Raw genomic sequence first — 23,847 nt, 5'->3', positions numbered from 1 at the left:
TAAACCAGGCATGCTTGGACACAAAGATGTAAAAGACAGTATACTTTAAAGTTGCTCAAAATTTAGTAAGAGGGAAACAAGTTGATAGAAGGTCAGATGGAGGTAAGTGCTGTAATAGAGGTGCACTTGTAAGCAAAAAATATCATTCTTGCTGGAAAAAAAAATAATGGAAAGCTTCGTGTAAGTAGGGATATTTAGGCTAAGATTCGAAGTAAAAGTAAGATCTAGGTGGAAATGCCAAGGTACACCCTTACTTAAGGATCTTGGAACACTTTCTCTGCCTGGAGTGTTCTTCCTCCGGATAACCACATGACTTACTTCTTCACCTCTTTCAGGTCTTAACTCGATGTTAAGGTGTTCCCTAACCTCTAATTTAAAATTGTTAATCATCCCTCCTCCCCCTCAAAAAAATCCCTTTCTCTCTTCCCCTGTATTATCTTCCTCTGCAGCACTGAGGTCAGAGCGTAGGAGGTCCCACTCACATCTAAGGGAATGGCGCCCCCTGGCGTTCTCCACACACACATAGCGTCCAACACACAGGCCTCAAGTTGTATCACTATCCAGTTAACTAGTTATTTCTTACCTCTTTGTCTTCCCCAACTAAAAAGCAACCTCCATGAGGGATTTTGTCTATTTTGTTCCCTGCTATACCCTCGGCACCTAGAAAACTGTCTGGCACACGATCAACAGTAAATATTTGTTAAATTAGTATATGCATTGCTAGAACAGAATTCTAGATAAAGAGGTACAGCATGAGCAAATACTCTAAATTTGAAGACTAAAAGATGCTTTTTAAATTCATTAGTTATCTACTATGGCTGTATTATAGGTTGCATGAGGCAGAAAGTGATAGGAGATGAGGTTAAAAAATACAGATAATTAGTGAGCCTCGAAAAATTGAATGATAGGATTTTGAGCCAGAAAAATGTATGTTTCAAATGAAACTATACCTATGATTTTGGAATCTTGAGAAACCATTTTAGTATAAAAAAGGGTATCTTAAGCCCCACCTTACATTCTCGTGGGAATTAAAATTAAACGCCTTACATTTTTTCTCGCAGAGCCTAGAACATACTAGGTAATCAATGGATGCTAATGTCCCTCAGAAAACTAAGGATTTGAAATTTAAGTAAAAAATGGGAAGGTATCAAATGAGAGGAAATGAATGACTTTGTTATATCTGTACTTTTAAAATCCTTGTTCTGGTGGGGATGCAAGCTGGTGCAGCCCTCTGGAAAACAGTATGGAGGTTCCTCAAAGAAACTAAAACAGAACTACCCTACGACCCAGCAGTTGCACTACTAGGTATTTATCCACAGGATACAAGTGTGCTGTTTCGAAGGGACACACGCACCCCCATGTTTATAGCAGCACTATCAACAGTAGCCAAAGTATGGAAAGAGCCCAAATGTCCATCGATGGATGAATGGATAAAGAAGATGTGGTATATATATACAATGGAGTATTATGTGGCAACCAAAAAGAATGAAATCTTGCCATTTGCAACTACGTGGATGGACCTGGAGGGTTTTATGCTAAGTGAAATTAGTCAGAGAAAGACAAAAATCATATGACTTCACTCATATGAGGACTTTAAGAGACAAAACAGATGAACATAAGGGAAGGGAAACAAAAATAATATAAACACAGGGAGGGGGACAAAACAGAAGAGACTCATAAATATGGAGAACAAACAGGGTTACTGGAGGGGTTGTGGGAGGGAGGATGGGCTAAATGGGCAAGGGGCACTAAGGAATCTACTCCTGAAATCATTGTTGCACTATATGCTAACTAATTTGGATGTAAATTTTTAAAAATTAAAAAGTAAAAATTAAATTAAAAAAATAAAAATAAAATAAAATCCTTATTCCGGAAGGAGAGTAGAGAATGGAGAAAAGCAAATAAACTGAGACCCAGAAAACCAGAAAGCAAGAAACAATACCTCAACAGGGCAGTGATATCCATAACTGGAAAGGAAGGGTTGAATACAAGAGATATAGTAAAGGTGCAGTTGGCCAAGCACGTAAATAAATACTCACTGAATATGAAAATCAAGAGAAAGAGGGTTAGAAAATACTATGGAAGTATCTTAACTTGGGCAGCAGGATGATTGAGGGTACCTCAAGAGCTGGGGAATGACAACAGAGCTGCCCCTTTGGGAGGAAACACACACTTAGATTTAGAACGTTTTGATTTTGAAATATTTATGAACAAAAAGTAAGACTGTACAGCCTGCAATTGTAAATACAAGTCTGGCACATGGAGATCTCAAAACTAGACACAAACATTTTGGAATAAATATAATATTCACCCAGGAAAGGCAATGACACACCGGAAGTTCTGTTTTTCACACTCTCCAGTGCCAGCTTAATCCACTGAGGAGTCCTATAGCCATCTCTGCAAATAGAATCAAGTCATTTTGCTTCAGGGGCACACCTTTGCCATCTGGTGGCAAAAATGACAAATGATAAATATCCTTGATCATTCAAAAGCTGAACTCTCTTATCACTTATCAGTGCCATTTCCAGCAATATATTACAGGGAAAGAATATTTCATACTTCATTTCTAACACAATCGCTATTTCTCTTCTCACTTTTTGCTCTGATCACTAATACACCCAAACTATATAGCTGGAAGAAGTATTTTTTAGTACAGTTTTTTGGTTGTTTTTTGTTTGTTTTTGTATTTATTTATTTTTGAGAGACAGAGAGAGACAGAGCACAAGTGGGGGAGGGGCAGAGAGAGAGGAAGACACAGAATCTGAAGCAGGCTCCAGGCTCTGAACTGTCAGCACAGAGCCCGACATGGGGCTCGAACTCACAGACTGTGAGATCATGACCTAAATCGAAGTCAGATGCCTAACCGACTGAGCCACCCAGGCACCCCAGTTTATTTATTTTTTGAGAGAGACAGAGACAGAGACAGAGACAGACCACGCGAGCTGGGGAGGGGCAGAGAGAGGGAGAGGGAGAGAATCCCAAGCAGGTTCTGCACTGTCAGCGTGGAGCCTGATGCCTGGTTCAAACTCACGAACTGCGAGATCATAACCTGAGCCAAAGCCAAGATTCTGATGCTGAACTGACTGAGCCACCCAGGAGCCACTGAAAGAAATATTATTGGTAAAAATATAACCTCCCTACTCTCCAGAACCTTCCCACTTTTCCACAATTCACTCATTGCATAATCTAAGATACATCACAAGTTACTTAGCTAAATAACTATGAAATTTAATGTATTACTAGAGCTCAGTTGCCAAGTATCTTACTTTCAATGACTAATAGTTTGAATTGCTTCTGTACCAGAAATGGACTTTTGAAACTAGATACATGCTTTGAACAGACTGATAAATAGAACAGTACAGAACATCTATAAATATACCTTAAAATACAATAATTCAATGTGTGATAAAAATGGCATCTCAAATCAGTGGGATGAAAAGATTCACCACTCAATAAACAGTTGTGGGACAAAGAGTAACCATGTATATAAAAAAGTAAGGTTAGATCTGTACCTCACACCATAGTCTAATAAGTTTCTGATAGATCACTGTTTCATAATGTCAAAGAAAAATCATAATAGTATTAGGAGAAGTCAAAGGGATATTTTTAATCTTAGTGAAAAGACAGCAACAACAAAGGATTCGACTATACCCCTCTCCATTGAATATATATATAAATAGCCAATAAGCACAAGAAAAGATGATCAATATCATGAATCATGAGGGATATGCAAATCAAAACCACAAGATAAAATTTCACATTCACAAGCATGACTATAATAGAAAAGACAAGAAAATTGAAAAGATATGGCCACACAAAAACTTGCGTAACAGCACTATTCATAATAGCTCAAATGTGGAAACAACTCCAATGTCCATCAACTGATGAATGGCTAAGTAAAATGTGGCATATTCACCCAATGAAATATTATCCAGTCATAAAAATGAATGAATTACTGATTCCTGCTCCAACATAAATGAACCTTGAAAACATTATTCTAAGTGAAAGAAGCCAGACACAAAAAGCCATATATTGTATGATTCCATTTTTATGAAATACCCAGAATAGGCAAATCCTGGGAGGTATAGATTGGTGGTTGCCAGGGAGTGGAGGGCAGGGGAGAATGGTGACTGACTGCTCATGGGTATGGAGTTTGTTCTGGTGATAGTAGAACCGCTCTGGAATTAGTGGTGATGGTTGCCCAAATTCACAAATATACTAAAATCTACTGAATTGTTTAATTTAAAGGGTGAATTCTACCTCAAGTGAATTAGATCTCCATTTTTTAAAAAGTAAATGGGAGTCATAAAAGAAAAAAATCGCAAACACTATAAAAGACATGGTTATGTGTATGCACTGGAAAAAGGACAACATAAGCAAAACCAAACGACAATAACAAACTCAGAAAAAACATTTGCAATCTCAGGTAAGCAGAAATCCCCTACAGTTCCTGCCACCTGGTATAAACACCTTGTGTTATCCCCTCCTTTTGACTGTTGGTGGGATCTGTGAGTATGATGGGATTATCATTCCCATACATTATATGACAAAAGTGAGGTGATTTTGTAGATATGATTAAGGTCCCTACTCAGTTGACTTTAAGTTAATGAAAAAGAAAATTATGAGAGGTGGGCTTGATCAAGCAGAAAGTTAACAACCCTTTAAAAGAGCTTATAGAGGTCAGAGACAGAAGTCAAAAAGATTCACAGCAATATAGACATTCTCCTGTTGGTTCAAAGAAAAAAAACAACTGTCATGCTATGGGAAGGGACACTTGGCAAGGAACAGTGGGTGGCCTCTAAGAGCTGGGAGCCTCAGTCATACAATTTCAAGGCATTGAAGTTTGCCAATAATCAGTGAGCTTGGAAAAGGACCCTGAGCATCAGATGAGACTACAGCCCCAGCCAACACTTTGATTTCAGCCCAGTGAGACTCTGAGCCAAGGATCCAGCTAACCTTTCCCCTGATCTTGACCCGTGGAGCTGTGAGATAATAAATTTAAATTCTTTTAAGCCATTAGGTTTTACACAGCAATAGAAAGCTATATACAATCCACTGCACCAAGAATTCTCTTCCATAGTATACATAGAGATGCTAAAAATCCATTTATTTTTTAATGTTTATTTATTTTTTTTATTTTTTTTTTACATTTATTCATTTTTAAGAGACAGAGAGAGACAGAGCATGAGTGGGGAAGGGGCAGAGAGAGAGGGAGACACAGAATCTGAAGCAGGCTCCAGGCTCTGACCTGCCAGCACAGAGCCCGACGTGGGGCTTGAACTCATGAACTGTGAGATCATGACCTGAGCCGAAGTCAGACACTCAACCAACTGAGCCACCCAGGCGCCCCATAATGTTTATTTATTTTTGAGAGAGAGAGTGAGCAGGGGAGGTGTAGAGAGAGGGGGCGAGGGGACAGAGGACTCGAAGCAGGCTCTGCGCTGACAGCAGAGAGCCCAATATGGGGCTCAAACTCGCGAACTGTGAGATCACGGCCTGAGCGGAAGTTGGACACTCTACACTCAACCAACTGAGCCATCCAGGTGCCCTGAGATGCTAAAAATTCATTCAGATAAAGACTAACAGAAAAACGGGCAACAGAGTTAAAAAAGAAAAAAAGGAATACAAATATTCTTCAACATATACAAACATGCTCAACTTGATTCATTTATGATACAAGAAAGATGAAAAGTTCTATAACTTTGGAGTGCCTGAGTGGCTCAATTGGTTAAGCATCTGACTTGGGCTCAGGTCACGATTTCACAGTTTGTGGGTTCAAGCCCCGCATCAGGCTCTCTGCTCTCAGCACAGAACCCACTTGGATCATCTGCGTCCCTCTTTCTCTGCCCTTCCCCCACTGGTGTTCTCTCTCTCTCTCTCTCTCTCTCTCTCTCTCTCTCTCTGAAAATAAATAAACTTAAATAAAAAAGGTCTATAACATTGTGTTGGCTAAAGAGTTAGAAAGCAGTAACTAAATTGTTGACAGAAGAATAGATTGGTACATGCTTTATAGTAAGCAATATAGCAATGCCTACAAAAAATTAAAACTGCACATACATTTTTACCAAGTGATCACAATTCTGGAAATTTTATTTTATCTTATAGATATGCTACCTATATGTACCACATATACATGAGATTATTTATTACAATAGTGTTTATAATAGCAAAAAATGGGCAATAACCTAAATGTCTGTCATAGGGACTAAATAATTTTGACACACCCATTAAAAGTAATGATAGGGGTGCCTAGGTGGTTCAGTTGGTTAAGCATCCAACTTGGCTCAGGTCATGATCTCATGATTTGTGGGTTTGAGCCCTGTAACAGGCTCTGTGCTGACAGCTCACAGCCTGGAACCTGATTGAGATTCTGGGTCTCCCTCTCTCTCTGCCCCTCCCCCGCTGTGTCTCTCTCTGTCTCTCAAAAATGAACAAATGTTAAAAAAAAACTTTTTAATAAAGTAATGATAAAACACACTCATCATGTACTAGCAAAAAAAAAAAAAAAAGATCTCCAACATATACACACACGTATATATGTATGTGTATATAATATATCATTTTAAAGGAATAAATATATATACATATATAAATATGTATATGTATACCCCTACATTTGAAGAGAACATTTATAAAAATTTACACAAACAAAAACCCAGTGGTTGTACAGGAAAAAGAAATGGAGTGAGTAGAGTATGGAACAGGTATATAAAATAGGGAGATACCATACAGAAGAAGAAATATATCTTGAAGCATAAGAAAATCCTTCTCCATGAGCTCAGAGGTCTTAAAATTTACTCTCAAAAAAAAAAAAAAGTTCAAAAAGAAAATGCAAATCAAAAACGGGGGTAATTAAGCAAGATTTATTTATTTCTTTATTTTTTGAGAGGGAGGGAGAGAGAAAAGCAGGGCTCACCCATTGTGGGGTTCGTGCTCACCCGAAGTGGGGCTCACCTGATGTGGGATTCGAACTCATGAACCGTGAGATCATGACCTGAGACGAAATCAGATGCTCAATGACTGAGTCACCCAGGTGCCCTCAAACAAGATCTTAAACCATATTTTAAATCAGCATTGCAGTCTTTCAAGTGCAATAATACTAAGTCATTTTGAACAAAATAACTTCTAACACTTCCTGTTAAAGAAAAAATAAATTTAATCTAATTTTACTAAAAATATGTTTTTCATATATTATTCATTTTTTTTTTACTTCTAACCTATGAAGAAAGGTAAGCTTTTTTAAAGTATCAAAACTATGGTGAGAATTAATATCAAAAGACAGGATAACTCCAAATCCCATGCTGTAAATGAGTTCAAGAGTTGTTACTCTTGCCTCACATCCAGTTTAAGAGGCACAAAACATAAAATTCTACTTATATCCTTTTCAGTCAGGGTAATCTTGTTATGGTCCACTAGCAAGATCAATTTTGTTATTCAATGTCAGATCAAAATGCCTACAGCCCATCCTAAAATACTTTTATATGTGTACCATTATGTGCATAATCAAATGGTGAGACATTTTTAATAGCTTTCAAATGGCAGACTTTATAATTATGTTCTAGCTATCTCCACCCCAATTAGCATAAATCTCAATTCAACTATGTGTTATCCTGGACCTTAACCATATTTTCATAGCAAAGTTTCGTTTCTTGACTACTGAATCTCCTATAAGTTAGCTTTAAGCTAACATATTGTATGAATTCCCAAGCATTATTTAAAATACATATGCCAATAATGTACTGATTTTCAATATGAAGGCTACTACAAACTCCTTTCATTCAATTATTTAACAAATTGAACATTTTGAACAAACTGAATTATTAAACAAATTCTATGCGTGGTCATTTTCCCCACCATGTAGAACAGTTGAGCACTAAAAACCTTTTTGGAGACATACGGGAATAAAATAGACAAGGTTAAGAAACAGAGACAAGATACTGAGATCAAGTTCATAGTATTTGAGTCCACAACTCCAGTTATTCATAAGGTCTATCCTCATTCTTTTCCTGGGGGTTCTGTCAGACACTCCAATGCCCTTATGATTCACCCCCCTTTTTCTTAAGCTATTTTATAATTCCATTCATTCAGCATTTTGACAAGTATTCACTGAGCACCACTGTGTGTCAATTACTGTGCAAAGTGCTACGTATACATTAATGAAAAAGATACACATGACTCTTGCATCAGGAAATTTACTTTGCTCAATTCCTCCTTTACTTTTATAGAGAAAATTTTCAATGTTTTTTAAAATGCTTTTTAGAATGTCAGCATTTACTGGTGCAGTGAAGTTCTTTTCTTTTTTTTTTTTAATATAATTTGTTGTCAAATTGGCTTACATATAGCACCCAGTGCTCATCCCAACAAGTGCCCTCCTCAATGCCCATCATCCATTTTGAAGTTCTTCTTCAAATGGAGTCAATAATTTACTTTTTGCGTGCCCCACCCCCCAAAAATTCTTGTGATTGAAAATGACTAAAATGAGTTTTAAAGAACTAACATCAAAAGAAAAGTCATGCTTGACAGAATGACATGTAAAATATACCTTCTGTATCTGTATTATTTTGTCATCTTTAGATCTTCTTAAAGTAACTAATTTCTAAAATAGATGTTGCTTCTTCACCAGATTTTATTTTCCTTTTTGAATTCACGTTTTCAGTGACTATGAGCCCTCTAGTGGAAGGCAAAGAAAACAAAAATTTTGTGCAAATTACACGTTGCTCAGTAAGAATGCATTTTCTTTTTTCGGCACCTTGCTGATGAAATAGTTATTGCAAAATTTTTAAAAATCACAAAATAATAAAATACACAAATAGTTGTAGGCTCATACTATACAATAAATGCCAATACCACTGTAGGAAAAAACATTCAGACCACCTTCTATGCACTCTATGACTATAAGACTGTTCAGCCTCTCTTTCCTGAACATATTTCACATACAACTAACCTACAATTTCTGAAGTCTCCCACAAACGTGACTTCCTGCATCTCGAATGCTAAAGAATGAGCCATGACAAAACAGGCCTCTATACTAAAGGGCAAGTGCAGGAACAATGTCAAATATTCCTCCCACCACCACCAGTGACCTTTAGATCACACTTCGTTTTGTCAGTGAGCGCCTTGCCTCCTGCTCTTAAAGGAGATAAGTTAACTATCTTGTGTCTGAAAAGTAAGGGGAAGGATGGATTCTGGCTGGCTGTATTTCAGATGAGAACTCTGTTCACTGCACAGGCATCCCACACAGAATGAAATCAGGAGCTTTACGTACAAAGTCGAATCCTACCAAACTTACCCCAACTTATTTTAATGCAACTCTTAATGAAACACTTCCCATAAAAAACCCAGGATAAATGCCAACCTATGCAGGCTTCCAGGAGAGAACAGGTATAAACTGGGACTGTCCTAAGTGTAATGGCAGAGGGTGCAATTCCTTTTACAGGTCACTTAAATAAGGAAACTTGAGAATGGTTCAAGTTTAATTCAGCTGAAATAGAATTAAAAATTCCTTGTCACCTAAATATTGACATTAGATAAATTCCAAGAGAAAGGCTGACTTTTACACTATGGAACCAACTAAAATATGTTAAACATTTAAAAAAAAAAACAGACATAGCTTATCTTTCAAAGCTCATATCATATTTTTAAAAATAAGTCTCTTAAGTGTTGGCCACATAAGAAAACGTCATTATAGATCTTTAAGTCTACTGTTTGATCATTCTGCCAATAAAGTCCAGGATTAGTCTGTCTAGAGGTTTAATGACTCATTGATCTCAAAGAATCAGCTTCTGGCTTCATTGTTTCTATTTTCTCTTTCACTGATTGCTGCTTTAGTTTTTGTTTTCTTTATTCTGCTTACTCGGGTTTAAATTGCTTTTCTTTTCTAAGTTTCCTAAGGTGGAAACTGACATCAATGCTTTGAGACCTTTCCTATTTTCTAATATAAGTATCTATTGCTATAAACTCTGCCCTAAGTACTGCTTTAGTGGCAGCCTACAAATTCCATGGTATGTTTTCATGTTAATTCAATTAAAAATGTTTTCTATCCTCTTTTTTGAAATCTTCTTTGATCGTTAGGTTATTTAAGAGTACGTTAATTAGCTTCCATATATTGGGGGATTTTTCCATAGATCTTTCTGTCACTGATTTCTAATTTAATGCCATTGTGACCAAAGAACATATCTTTTATTACTTGGATTTGTTTCATGGCCAAAATCTGGTCTATCTTGGTTACCGCTCTGTGTATCCCTAATAAGAATGAATATTCTGCTGTTTGGCGGACTGTTCTATAAACATCAATTAGGTCAGGTTACTTGACACTAATGTACAAGTCTACTCTATCTTTGCTGATTTTCTGCCTACTTGTTCTATTAGTTATTAAGACAAGGGTACTGAAATCTCCAAATATAATTGTGGATTTGTGTATCTCTCCTAAAAGTTTTACCAGTTTTTGCTTCATATATTTTGTTTGTCCTTTTATTTAAAGTGTGTTTAACTGGTGGTTACCAGAGGGGAGAAGGGTGGAGGGTAGGTTAAATGGGTGATGGGTATTAAGGAGGGCACTTGTTGTGATGAGCACTGGGCCTGACACTAATATTACACTGTACATTAACTAACTGGAACTTAGATAAAAATCTGAAGAAACAAAGAATTGGTCACTATGTTTTCAAATTTTTCTTAGGACTCTTCATGCTCTCCTCTCCTTCGAGGACCCAAATTACATGTATATTAAATACTCGATACTGTCCCACTGGTTGTGATTCTTTCACTTACAAATTATTTTACTCATTTTTATCTGTATTTCATTTTGCATCATTTCTATTGGTTTGTCTTCAATTCTCGAATCCTTTCTTCCTCAGTACCTAATTTTCCATTATCCCCATCAAATATATTTTTCATTTCAGATATTATAATTCTCATCTCTACAAATTCAATTTGGGTTTTATTTTTTATATCTTATTAATCTCTGATTTACTTTTTAAAATTGTACGGGATACAATTATAATAACTACTTTAAAGTTTTTCTGGCTAATTCTACCATCTGTATCACTTCTGGGTTGACATCCTGTGTCTAATTACTTTTTCATTATTGATTGTGTCTTCCTACCATTTTGTATGCCCAGTTATCTTTGGATGTCAAACATCGTGAACTTTATCTTGTTGGGTACTGAATACTTGTGTATTCCTATAAATCTTCTTGAACTCCTGGGAGGCAGTAAAATTACTTAGAAACAGTCTGATCTCTTCAGGTCCTGTTTTTATGATTTGTTATTCTGTCCCTCAGCAGTGCTCGTTTTAGCATTAATTATTCCCCATTGCAAAAGCAAGACTTTCCAAAATACTCTACCCACTGTTTCAGGAATCTTGAGGTTTGCTAGTCTGGCCACAAGGAACAGACATTATTCTTGGTCCTAGGTGAATGCAGGCCCGTGTTCCCTCTCATCATTTTGGATGACTCTTTCCCTGGCCACAGTTGCCAATCATCACTCCACTACATACACAAAAAGAACCCTCTTCAGATCTCCAAGGTATCTTGCTGTTCATCTGTCTCCTCTCTGGTATTCTGTCTAGCAAACTGTAGTTGCCTTGGTTTCCTGAAGCCCTCAGAACTGTCTCCTCAACTCAGGAAGACCTCTGGGTTCTATACTCTTGTCCCTGTGCAATAGCCTGAAAACTCTCTCAAAGCAGCATGCTAGGGCAATCATGGAGCTCACTTTGTTTATTTACCACCTTTCAGGTGTTATTCTCCTTGATTGCCTAATGCCAATTTCTAAAAAAAAAACACTGCTTCAAATATATTGTCTATTTTTTCAGATGTCTGAGGCTGAAGGGTAAACCCAGGCCCTATTACTCCATCTATACTGGAAGCAAAAGTCTTAAGCATATATTTTAACTACTACTTTTACTTTAAAATAATCAAATAAATGTTGCACAGCAAAGGAAACAACCAACAAAACTAAAAGGCAACCTATGGAACGAGAGAAGCTATTCGCAATTGACTTATCTAATAAAGGGTTAGTATCCAAACTATATGAAGAACTTCTAAAACTTGACACCCCAGAGCCAAATAATCCAATTTTTAAATGGGCAGAAAACATGAATAGACATTTTTCCAAAGAAAACATACACATGACCAACAGATCATGAAAAGATGCTCAACATCACTCACCATCAGGGAAATACAAATCAAAACTATAATGAGATATCACCTCACACTTGTCAGAATAGCTAAAATTAACACAAGGAACAAGTATTGGTGAGGATGTGGAGAAAGGATTCCCACTGCTGGTGGGAATGCAAACTAGAACAGCCACTGTGGAGAACAGTATGGAGGTTCCTCAAAAAGTTAAAAATAGAACTACCCGGGGCGCCTGGGTGGCTCAGTCGGTTGAGCGTCCGACTTTGGCTCGGGTCATGATCTCACAGCTCATGAGTTCAAGCCCCGTGTCAGGCTCTGCACTGACAGCTCGGAGCCTGGAGCCTGCTTTAGATTCTGTGTCTCCCTCTCTCTCTGCCCCTAACCCACTGGCATTCTGTCTCCGTCTCTCTCAAAAACAAATAAACATTTAAAAAATTAAAAAAAAAATAGAACTACCCTACAATCTAGCAATTGTACTACTAGATACTTACCCAAAGAATACAAAAATACTAACCCAAAGGGATACATGCACCCTGAAGTTTACATCCAAAGTGTCCATCAACTGGTAAATGCATAAAGAACATAGATAGATAGATAGATAGATAGATAGATAGATAGATAGAATGGAATATTACTTAGCCGTAAAAAAGAATGAAATCTTGCCATTTGCAATGACATGAATGGAGCCAGGGAGTATTATGCTAAATGAAATAAATCAGTCAGAGAAAGACAAATACAATATGATTTCATTCATATGTGGAATATAAGAAACAAAACGAATGAGCAAAGTGGGGGAAAAAAAGAGAGAGGGGGAAAATCCAAGAAGCCGACTCTTTAGAGAACAAACTAATGGTTACGAGAGAGGAGCTGGGTGGGAAATGAGGTGAATAAGTGACGGGGATTAAGGAGTGCACTTGTGATGAGCACCGGGTAATGTATGGAAGTGTTGAGTCACTATATTTTACACTTGAAACTAATATTGTACTGTATGTTAACTAATTGGAATTTGAATCAAAAATTTTTAATGAATTAATTATTTAATCAAATGTCACAAAAGTACTGGTAGGTTATAAACATCAGACAATAAGGAAATTACAATGATTACAAAACTACTAAACTTTCATTACACTTAATTTGCCTTAAAACTTTACATTTTAGATCTAAGATAATCACCTTGTATTTTTATTACTGTCTTGTCGTCACTTATAGCTGGTAGCATACTCACCATCTAACAAAATGCACTGAAATGTGACTGAGTCATATGACATTGTTAAAATTTTCCAGTCAGAACAAATGCTTAAGAATCTGGCATGCCTAACAACAGATGTTGGCGAGGGTGCAGAGAAAGAAGATCCCTCTTGCACTGCTGCTGGGGATGCAAACTGGTGCAGCCACTCTGGAAAACAGTATGGAAGTTTCTCAAAAAATTAAAAATAGAACTACCCTATGACCCAGCAATTGCACTACTAGGTATTTATCCAAGGGATACAGGTGTCCTGTTTGGAAGGGCACATGCACCCCAATGTTTATAGCAGCACTATCGACAACAGCCAAAGTATGGAAAGAGCCCAAATGTCCATCGATGGATGAATGGATAAAGAAGATGTGGTATATATATACAATGGAGTATTACTCAGCAATCAAAAAGAATGCAATCTTGCCATTTGCAACTATGTGGACGGAACTAGAGGGTATTATGCTAAACGAAATTAGTCAGAGAAAGACAAATATCATATGACTTCACTCATATCAGGACTTTAAGATACAAAACAGATGAACATAAGGGAAGGGAAATAAAAATAATATAAAAACAGGAAGGGGGACAAAACATAAGAGACTCTTAAATATGGTGAACAAACAGAGGGTTACTGGGAGGGGTTGGGGGAGGGAAGGAGGGGTGGGCTAAATGGGTAAGGGGCACTAAGGAATCTACTCCTGAAATCATTGTTGCACTATATGCTAACTAACTTGGATGTAAATTTTAAAAAATAAATTAAAAAGACAAAGAATGAAATCTTGCCATTTGCAACTACATGGATGGAGCTAGAGAGTATTATGCTAAGCAAAATAAGTCAGTCAAAGAAAGACAAATATCATATGATTTCACGCATAGGTGGAATTTAAGAAACAAAACAAATGAGAAAATGGGAAAAAAAAGAGAGAGAATCCAAGAAACAGACTCTTAACTATTAGAGAACAAACTGATGGTTACCCGAGGAGAGGTGGGCAGGGGGATGGATTAAATAGGTGATGGGTATTAAGGAGTATACTTGTGATGAGCACTGGCTACTGTACGTAAGTGCTAAATCACTACATTGTACTCCTAAAACTAATCTTATACTGTATATTAACAACTAAAATTTAAATAAAAACTTAAAAGATAAAAAGAAAGAATCTGGCATGCCTATGAAATGTTATTTCTTTGTAGTTATGTTTCTTAAAATGTTTCATATTTCATTAGAAGCAGTTAACTCTGTTACTTTTTCCTATTGCTTGTTAATTTTTGTTTTGCAAGAGAATAAAAAAGTAGGGAAAAATAGAGTGAGAAATATTACATAGTAATATAATTACAAGCTTAGAGTCAAAATGTCCTTATTGGAGACTTAACCTATTATGTCAGATACATTCAGTTTTATATATGAATTATGGTGAAATTAGTTGAGCCATGTAGTAACAAATAACAACTATACTGAAATTTGATAAATATCTGTTGAGTAAGTGGAATATAACATATTATCACAATACGAATGAAGATAACCCTCTATTAACTGAACACAATACTACCAGTTATGGGAAAGAAATAATAATGAAAGAGAATACTTTGAAGTTTATACCATGGCAGAGACCTTAAAATACAACATAACAAAGAATTTTAGAACTGGAAGTCTTTTTGAGATCTAACTGCCTGCCTCTTCTGTTCTAGAGAGGGGAAACTGAGACACAATCAAAAGATATACACCTAACAAATGATAACAGTAAAGAGAAGAACTAAGAACAGGGACTTCCTGTTATATCCTTATGTCCTATCCTTAGGTCTTCTGACTTCCCGCCAAACAAATTAGCCATAATATTTCTTACTTTTTAACTTCTCCCAATGTCCTAGGAAAGTGCTAAATAAATAGATAGTAAATTTTACATAAAAGAAAAAAATTTAACTCTTTCCTAAATTTTAACTACTAATTTTCAACTATGAAAATTATGAAAAAAAGGAAAATTATAAAGCATCCAACTGTTAAATAATTTCAAGTGTATAAAACATCAACTAAACATCAACAAATTTACTTTAACTTTTACATAATTTTATTTTCTTAACAAAAAATATAGTTTTTTAAATGGTTATTTCACCCACCCTCTTCTAGATCCCACCTTTGATTCCTTAACCCAGAGGTTCACAACCCTCCTCCATCCCAAGGCCTCTTCGTAAAACAAATATTTGTTAACATCCCCTTGACCATCTTGAAAATGAATTCAGAGGTAAAAAATCTAACTATATATGTACCACTTAAGATATATATTCCTAACTGTATAACAAAGAAGAAATAAATAAGAAGTGTATTTTAAAAAACAACATATTTAAATAAGTAAATGCTCAGCCACCATGTCGTAATAAAGGAGCCAGGGGCTTGCAACCACATGAATGTAGTCCATCTGCCACCAGGTAGCTGGTTTCCACCTTCTGACCCCCACTCAATAAATATGTCAGAACTCGGGGCACCTGGGTGGCTCAGTCGGTTAAGTGTCTGACTTCGGCTCAGGTCATGATCTCATGGTTCATGAGTTCAAGCCCTGTGCTGGGCTCTGTGCTGACAGCTCAGAGCCTGGAGCCTGTTTCAGATTCTGTGTCTCCCTCTCTGCCCTTCTTTTACTCGCTTGCTCTCTCTCTCTCTCTCTCTCTCTCTCTCAAAAATAAACATAAAAAAAATATGTCAGAACAGTATCTTCCAAGAACCTTACATGTTCACTTATATATGCCTCTTAGTGGCAATGGTACAGAAGACAACTGTCACTGAGCTATTAAAGGCCACTGGTGTTTCCCTTCCTAAGATATTCTTAGACGCCTCACTACTGGCCTTCACTACAAGTATTGGCATCACTTGTTAGAAATACAGATTTTCAAGCCCTACCTCAGGCCTACCGAATTAAAATCTATATTTTAATAAGATCACCACATTATAGTATGTAAATAAAAGACTGAGAAGCCACTGGGCATTCCTGAGGGGCATGACAAAGGGTAAGCCAACTGTACATAATTTTTTAAATGGTTATTTCAAAACTTATTCTGAAATAAAAAAAAAATATTTGAAAACCTCTAACAATATTTTACCTCCAAATTGATAATAAATATTTACCATTTTATGAATAAACTAATTAAGTAAATGCTTATTAACTCAAAACTAAGATCTAGGGCCAACTGATACTCATTCACTCAATAAATACTAAGGGTCTATGTGTAAAGCATTGTGCCAAAACCTGGGAGGGAAGAGGTCATAAAACAGGTCAAAACTACCGCAGAATGCAGTTGAAGATCAAACTAAGACTCCTTAAAAGAAAAATAAGTAACATACTTTTGTATCTGTCAAACACAATTCTAAGATCCCCAGAGATTTAAAATAATTGAACCAAATCTTCTCTTTTTGTGGCCACCAGTTTCTGAATGGTATTGAGGAAACAAATCACTAATAATACTTTAAACTGAAGTTATATTCCTTATCAGTGGCTCCATTTCACGGTCCAACTCAAACTGCTCAAAGATCCACTCTGGTAAGAAAGAGAATAGATAAGGACAAAAAAGGAGCAACAGAGAGATTGGGGGGGGGGGGGGGGGTTAGCCAGACAAAAAGGAAGGAAAGAGAGACAGACAGAGAGAGGCTAGGCGGCAGACAGGGAGAGAGCAGAACAAGAAAGCAGGCTTAACTGAAATAATTTAAACAGTAACAAAAGAAAATGGGCAAAGAAAGGAGACATCAGCAGAACAAAAGAGCTAACTACTCTCTAGGGTAGGATTTGGCCAACAGTTTCTGTAAAGGGTCAGAGAGTAAATACTTTAGGCTATGAGAGCCATATGGTCTCTTGTAACTACTCAACCCTGGAGATGGAACTGAAAATAGCCATAAACAAGAAGTAAATGGAAAGGTATGGCTGTGTTCCAGGAAATCTTTATTTATGGGGGGGGGGGGGGGGGGGGGGGGAAGAACAGGTGGCAAGCCAGATTTGGCTTCAGGGCGTAGTTTGCTGACCCATGACCCACCCCATGCCCTAGGGGAAAGAATTCACTGGGTTCATACATACACACTTAACAAAACAAATTGCTGTCGAATCTGCATTTAATAATGATAAAACAAATGCTCTTTTTTTTTTTTTTGCTTATAATACTTTGCCAATGAAAGAAGAGTTCAGAGATAATATTGAAAGATAACTTTGTTCTCATCACAACCTTCTACAAAGATTAGAGATGTGCTTCTATCTTCCTTACAAAGATGAATTAATCATTCATAAACTTATTGGATTTATTTTAAACATCTACAACTTCCTGATGAGATACATTCCAAAACTTAATCGTCTATTATGTGATCCAATGTTTTAGTATTTCCCTTTATTCTTCCTGAACCTATCTTTCCAAAGTCCAAAGGAGACTATCTCATGCATCTATCTAGTTTTTGCAGAATGTGTCTATGCTCTCACTACTCATTTGACTTATTCATTAAAAATGTGTTAGAAATTCTTTAAAAATTCTATCTCCATTGGTTATCATCTATCTTTTTATCCAAGTTCATATACCATGACCATGATAGTTGTCATTTTACAGACTTTATTGATTTCTAAAGTCCTCGTATAACAGACACTGCCACGGTCCCAACCCACACTGCCTCATCATCTACCAGTCCCTGCATAGCAAAGTCTTACTATATCTCCCTAAGTGCTTTCTCTGGCCAAAAGAACCTGCTTGGAGAATGAGTTCCAAAGAGTTAACACCCTCCAAGAACAACCCTAGACCGATAGCAAAGGAGAGGTAGGGTTTATAAATACCTCATCTCCTTGCCCATTAGGTAAGATAACTCTGAGGCCATTCTACCCTGCCTCTGGGAAGTCCCACTAAAATTGAGACTCGTTTGCCAAAAGAGGTAATCTGCTCTTGAATGTGCAGTATTGTCTTTTTTCTCTTAACTGGATCATTGCTCACTCCTCTACACGTGGTGTCTGGGATTGCCTTCCAAATTATTTTGTCTGCCTAAGGTGGACCTCAATCAAACTAAGAGGGTCCTCTAAACTTAAAATCCTTGGGTTCCTGAGATTTTACACTGAGACATGTTCAGAGTATTTCAGCCATGAAACCACCACTGTTTTCCCCAAAGATAGGATTACCTTGTTTCACTTTTGCTAGTTTTCAAAAGAACTGGTGAAGCCATCATTTTATTATTCTCACAAGACACAGCAGCACATCACGGTGGCAACTTTAGGTACAATATAAGGTGACTCCCAGTTATCTTACCTGTGATAAATGAATGCTCAGAACCCAACATCCTATTAGTATAATTTTAGATTTGTTTTTCCTCAAATGCATGACTTTGTACGTAGTCACACAGAAATTTATGGGCCACTTCTGGACAACAGAAATAGTATAAACCAGATATATTATACAGATTTTTTTAGTTTTCAATTCAAATAGGAATACGGTATAGAAAAATAATCTTCCCATGAAATTTTTTCATTCTCCTCTTTCAAAGGTAGGAAATATAGAACCATAAATACTATTTATAAAAGTCTCATATTTTGAACATGAAGAAGCCAATAGAATTGATCCCAAGTAGCCCACAGATACAGAAACCTCATGAAACCCTTGTCTATTTGCCTCCTTGAGAAACTACCTCCTCCTTCAGCCTACCGTAGAAGTTCTAGAGACATCAGTAATTTTCCCCATTCTCTTACCTCCCACTTGTGGTTAGTCCGTTCCATCCTACCTCTCTAAAATGTCTTAAAACTGTCTCTTCTTCATTCCCACTGCTCTTACCCCAGTCTGTCTTTCCTATGCCAATAACCTTCTATCTAGTCTCTGTTTTATTTCATTTCTTCATTCTGGAAAATCAGATAACCTAACGCTCCCTCATTAAACCTAACATTGTTCAAACCTCTAATAGCTCAAGTCCTAAACATCACTTTCAGCATTTATATAAGACACATGGACATTTACATGACATTTAGATAACTCGGTGCCTAAACATTTCAATGTATTTGTATTTCTGTTTGGAATGAAGGTTAAAAATAATGTTTACCTAAAGATTAAACAAAATGTTTACCTGTCTGAAGCTATGTCACTGGCAATTTGGTGCTTCACTCCTGACCCATTTTTAATAGAATCCTGTCTTGTGAGCCCATGAGATCGACTTTTCTCCACTGCAGGTACAGATAAGTCACCTGAGGGTCCTTGGAACTGGGCCTGCTCATGCAGTTTTGCCTTCTTCTCCTGAGGCGCCTCCTCGTTCCGCAGTCCTCGGAGAACCTTTTGATCAGGTTGCTGTGGTGTGTTAGATCCACTGTTATAAAACCATGCTCCTGATTTAGTGAGGATTTCTTGTTGTTTTCGGCACAAATTACATACCCACATAACCTGCACACGAATACACAGGGAAAAAGATTAGTGTTTCCAAAAGTTAAAACACAAATAAAAAGACAGTTCAAACCAACAAAAAATTACATGGTTATCCTTTCTCAGGTTAAAATGTAATCCAGACTAAATGCTAATATTAATTCTATCACATACCCTTTCTTTTAATTTTGTCCGAGTAATTATAATGAAACAATGCTAACTGCCAGCAGAAATACGAAACGAGAGCACCAAATTACTAGTTGTTTACCTGTATTCTTTTCAATTACTTTTTATTTAAATTAGGGGCATGGTATAGTATACAGAAAATGGATTTTGAGGCTAGACAGACTTGGGTTTAAATACCAACTCCAAGATTAGAAACTTTGCAACCTTGAACAAGGCAATAAACCTTCATATCTATAAAACTTAGCTTCCTTAATGATACAATAGAGAAATAGGGATGATAATGCTTGTTTTCCTATATTGTTTTGAGAACTGAAGGTTGGAAATAATTTATACAAAATGTCTAGCACAATGCTTGGTAGATGTTAGACTTCCAGTAGATCACCTACCTACTGGGAATGAGGCTAATCTGTCATCAATTAACTATATTATAATCTTCTTAAAGGGGCATTTATTTCTTTGAAGTAGCTCCTAATCACTAACATAAAGCTAGGAACATTGTTGATCTTTAATAAAAACCTATTAGTTGCCCAATTTATAGAAGGACACTTGTTTTTATTCTTATTATAAGAAAAATTTACCACTGTAACCATTTTTAAGTGCTTAGTTCAGTAGTGCTAAGTATATTCACATAGTTGTGAAATATATCTTCAAAACTTGTTCATCTTGCAAAACTCAGTCTATTAAACAGCAAATCCCTTTCTCCCTCTCTCCATCCCCAGGTAACCACCCTCCTACACTTGAATTTTTTCAAGATCAAGTGTAGATATAGATATCTACATAGATAGGTTTTTCAGACTCTAGAAATCTAAGAATATTACAGCTGGTATTTGTGTGACCAGAAACTCTTCACCCTCTTCTAAGAAATCTTTTTCTATTAATCAGAAAAAAAATAAAATTATATATTCATGAAATAATAGGTGAGTTCATACTTCAAGTGAGTATTTTCTGATGTTTAGGTCAAAACTGAATCTTACACAGCTCTCAAGATTACTAAACACTTCTTCATATTTTAAATAACTTATAATAGTGATAGATAATTGCAGTAAAGAGAAGATTCATTATGGTGTTTTCAACTGATATAAGGATGTTTCTGTAAAATGCCATTTACAATTTTTGTTTAATTGCCCTTATTCTTGTTCATATTGCTTGTATAATCCATATCATGCATTGTACTTAATCATTTCTTATTATTTTGTTATCTCTTTGAACTTTATAGACATTTCTTTTTTCCCCAATTAAATTCAAAGCTCATTGGGGACAGGGTTTATATCTTCTATTTGCATAAAGAGACACTATCAAGCACGGGACAGTAAGACCTTCTAATTGCTTGCTAACTTGAATTTTTTTTTGAAATCTTTCTTGGGGAAAGATAGTAAGATATCTGATATTATTACACTAAGATATATGTTTCACTGATTCCAAAGGGATTAGTCATCAATAATGTCAACATATATGTGTGCCTATATTATTTTTATGATAAGAAAGCATTTTTGAAATGAAAATAACAAAATATCACTCAAAATTAAAAAAAAACTACCTCATAGTACAAATTTCTTTTGTTTTGAATGTTCATGAAATATATCTAACTTTCAGAAATCAAATTTCAACCAAATTCTTCAGGCTTTTGATGCCACCTTGTGACAAAAGTCAGTATTGCAGCTCTCTCTTAAAAGTGAAAGGTAAACTAAATAATAGAACCACAAAATGATTTTCAAATAAAGTTTGAATCTCAACTTTCGTTTTATTTTAAATAAATAGCTATTCGTATTATAGTGATAATAGAAGCCACCTGATTTCACGATATGAATTCATCTGGAATAAGTCAGAATATTGAGGATTAATATCCTTTGTGCCTGCTAACTGACAATAAAACAGAGTTCGTGAGTCAGACAACTATCCAATCACAATCATCTGCGGAAACAACCTGCTTCATTATTTGTCACAAGTAGGTTACTTAAGTTCTTCTGGAACAGAGATTCTCGAAGACTATCCTCTGGGACACACAACAGCATCAGGATCACCAGGCCCCATTCCAGACAGGAATTCTGGGACAGGACCCAGAAATCTGTGATTTTTTTTTTTTTTTTTTTTTTTTTTTTTTTTGGTCAAATCCTACAGGTGATTCTGATGCCTGATAAAGTTCGAGAACCATTGGTTGAGGCAGAGATTCCCAGCTTGATACGAGGAACGGGTTACAGGTGTGCTCCCCAGTGACTACGGAAGGCCATGAGCCGCCTTCCCAATTTACCTCAGTGTGAACTATTCATCATCCAAATGGTGACAGCAACATTTCTGTGTAGCCCCAAATTGGAAAAAGACTAGGAAGAACTGTGGGCCTCGTTTTCCTCATCTGTTAACACCCAGCTGACACTAATATGAGATAAATGAGCACGAGGCACGAAGGATGATGTTGGATTCCTGTTCAAGACTCTCACTGCGCTAACACTCTCCCTATACTCTCTGGGATACCCACGCTGGCTGCTCCTTTTCTGACTAGACACTCTGTCCCCTCCTAAACTGCCAGCTCTTAGTAGTCTCATATCCTAATACCCGATTCACTTTCTTCTCTTCTTTTGCTATCTCCTCTCATTCTTGGATTAATAGTTTATTCATCTTAAAAGTTCAGTAAACAGGGGCTCCTGGGTGGCTCAGTCGGTTAAGCCTCCGACTTCAGCTCAGGTCACGATCTCACGGTCCGTGAGTTCGAGCCCCGCGTCGGGCTCTGGGCTGATGGCTCAGAGCCTGGAGCCTGCTTCGGATTCTGTGTCTCCCTCTCTCTCTGCCCCTCCCCCGTTCATGCTCTGTCTCTCTCTGTCCCAAAAATTTAAAAAAAAAAATAAAAAACGTTAAAAAATTAAAAAAAAAAAAAAGTTCAGTAAACAAATCCACTCGAAGTAGTACAGAGGCTGACGCTTTCACTTGAAGCCCCTCACGCACAGAGCAACTTAACTTATACGCTGAGCATATGGGACTCCATCTCACAAACACATATGCATATGCATATGTGACTTGTAACGAACCGGTTATGAAACTATTAATGTCTATTAGAGGTGAGTTATGTATCTATGAAACAAAATTAAACTAATTTGGGAATAAAATCACAGAGTTTTGTTAATGCAACCCTTTAAGCAGTTAGGTTAATCAGCAAGTGTATCATATGATGAAGGCTGTTAAAAAATATCTCACTAATATGTACGCTCGGAAATAGTCATGGTTGGGGCCTATTAGTTTTGCTGATCTTCGCAAATATCAAACACACCGAAGCCCTGGGAATACAAAGACATATCGAATTGAAAATTATAAGGCATTATTACCTTCATTTCTAAATATGCCAAAATTTTCAAAGTAATATAGCAATATTAAGACAAGGAATGCTCTCTAATGACCCAAATTTGCCACTTATTACTGTACATTCCACTTCACAAATATCCTTAGTAGGTTTGAAAGGGAGAAAAAAATTAAGAAAAATTAAATATGTCTTTAAAATTATTAAAAATAGGGGCTTCTGGGTGGCTCAGTCGGTTGAGTGACCAACTCTTGATTTCAGCTCAGATCATGATCACAGGTCATGGGACTGAGCTCTGCACTTGGCTCCACACGGAGCATGCAGCCTGCTTAAGATTCTCTCTCTCCCTCTGCCCCTCTCCCTCATTCATGCTCTCTCTCTCTAAAATAATTTTTTAATTTAAAAAAGAAAATAAAATTGTAAAAATAATAAATTCAATAGCTAAGCCAAATACACAAAGAAAACAAAAACAAAATTATATCAAGTGCATATAATAAATTAAAGCTCTGCAAATCCCTATAATTTCTCTCTAAATAGGGATAATAAAGAATACAGTAATTCAGGGAAAGGAAGGATTATTGGTTAGACTACAGACCAAGCTCTTAAGATCCAGCTAACTCTGAACAGAGAAAAGAATTTACTAGACTCCATTTCTAA

The 23,847-nt window shown here is 36.5% G+C and overlaps 1 protein-coding gene across 2 annotated transcripts in view; it reads right to left on the bottom strand.

The window, feature by feature from the left end:
* RIMS2 (regulating synaptic membrane exocytosis 2) overlaps positions 1 to 23,847 on the bottom strand; it is a 600,294-nt gene that overhangs the window by 402,198 nt on the left and 174,249 nt on the right. For both annotated transcript variants that reach the window (XM_042923146.1, XM_042923145.1), the window contains one exon: positions 19,429 to 19,739. In XM_042923146.1, coding sequence (XP_042779080.1) covers positions 19,429 to 19,739 — 311 coding nt within the window. The remainder of the gene's footprint in view (positions 1 to 19,428; positions 19,740 to 23,847) is intronic.

The sequence above is a fragment of the Panthera leo genome, chromosome F2 (genome assembly GCF_018350215.1).
Source record: "Panthera leo isolate Ple1 chromosome F2, P.leo_Ple1_pat1.1, whole genome shotgun sequence".
NCBI lineage: Eukaryota > Metazoa > Chordata > Mammalia > Carnivora > Felidae > Panthera > Panthera leo.
This window is presented reverse-complemented; position numbering and strand designations above follow the sequence as displayed.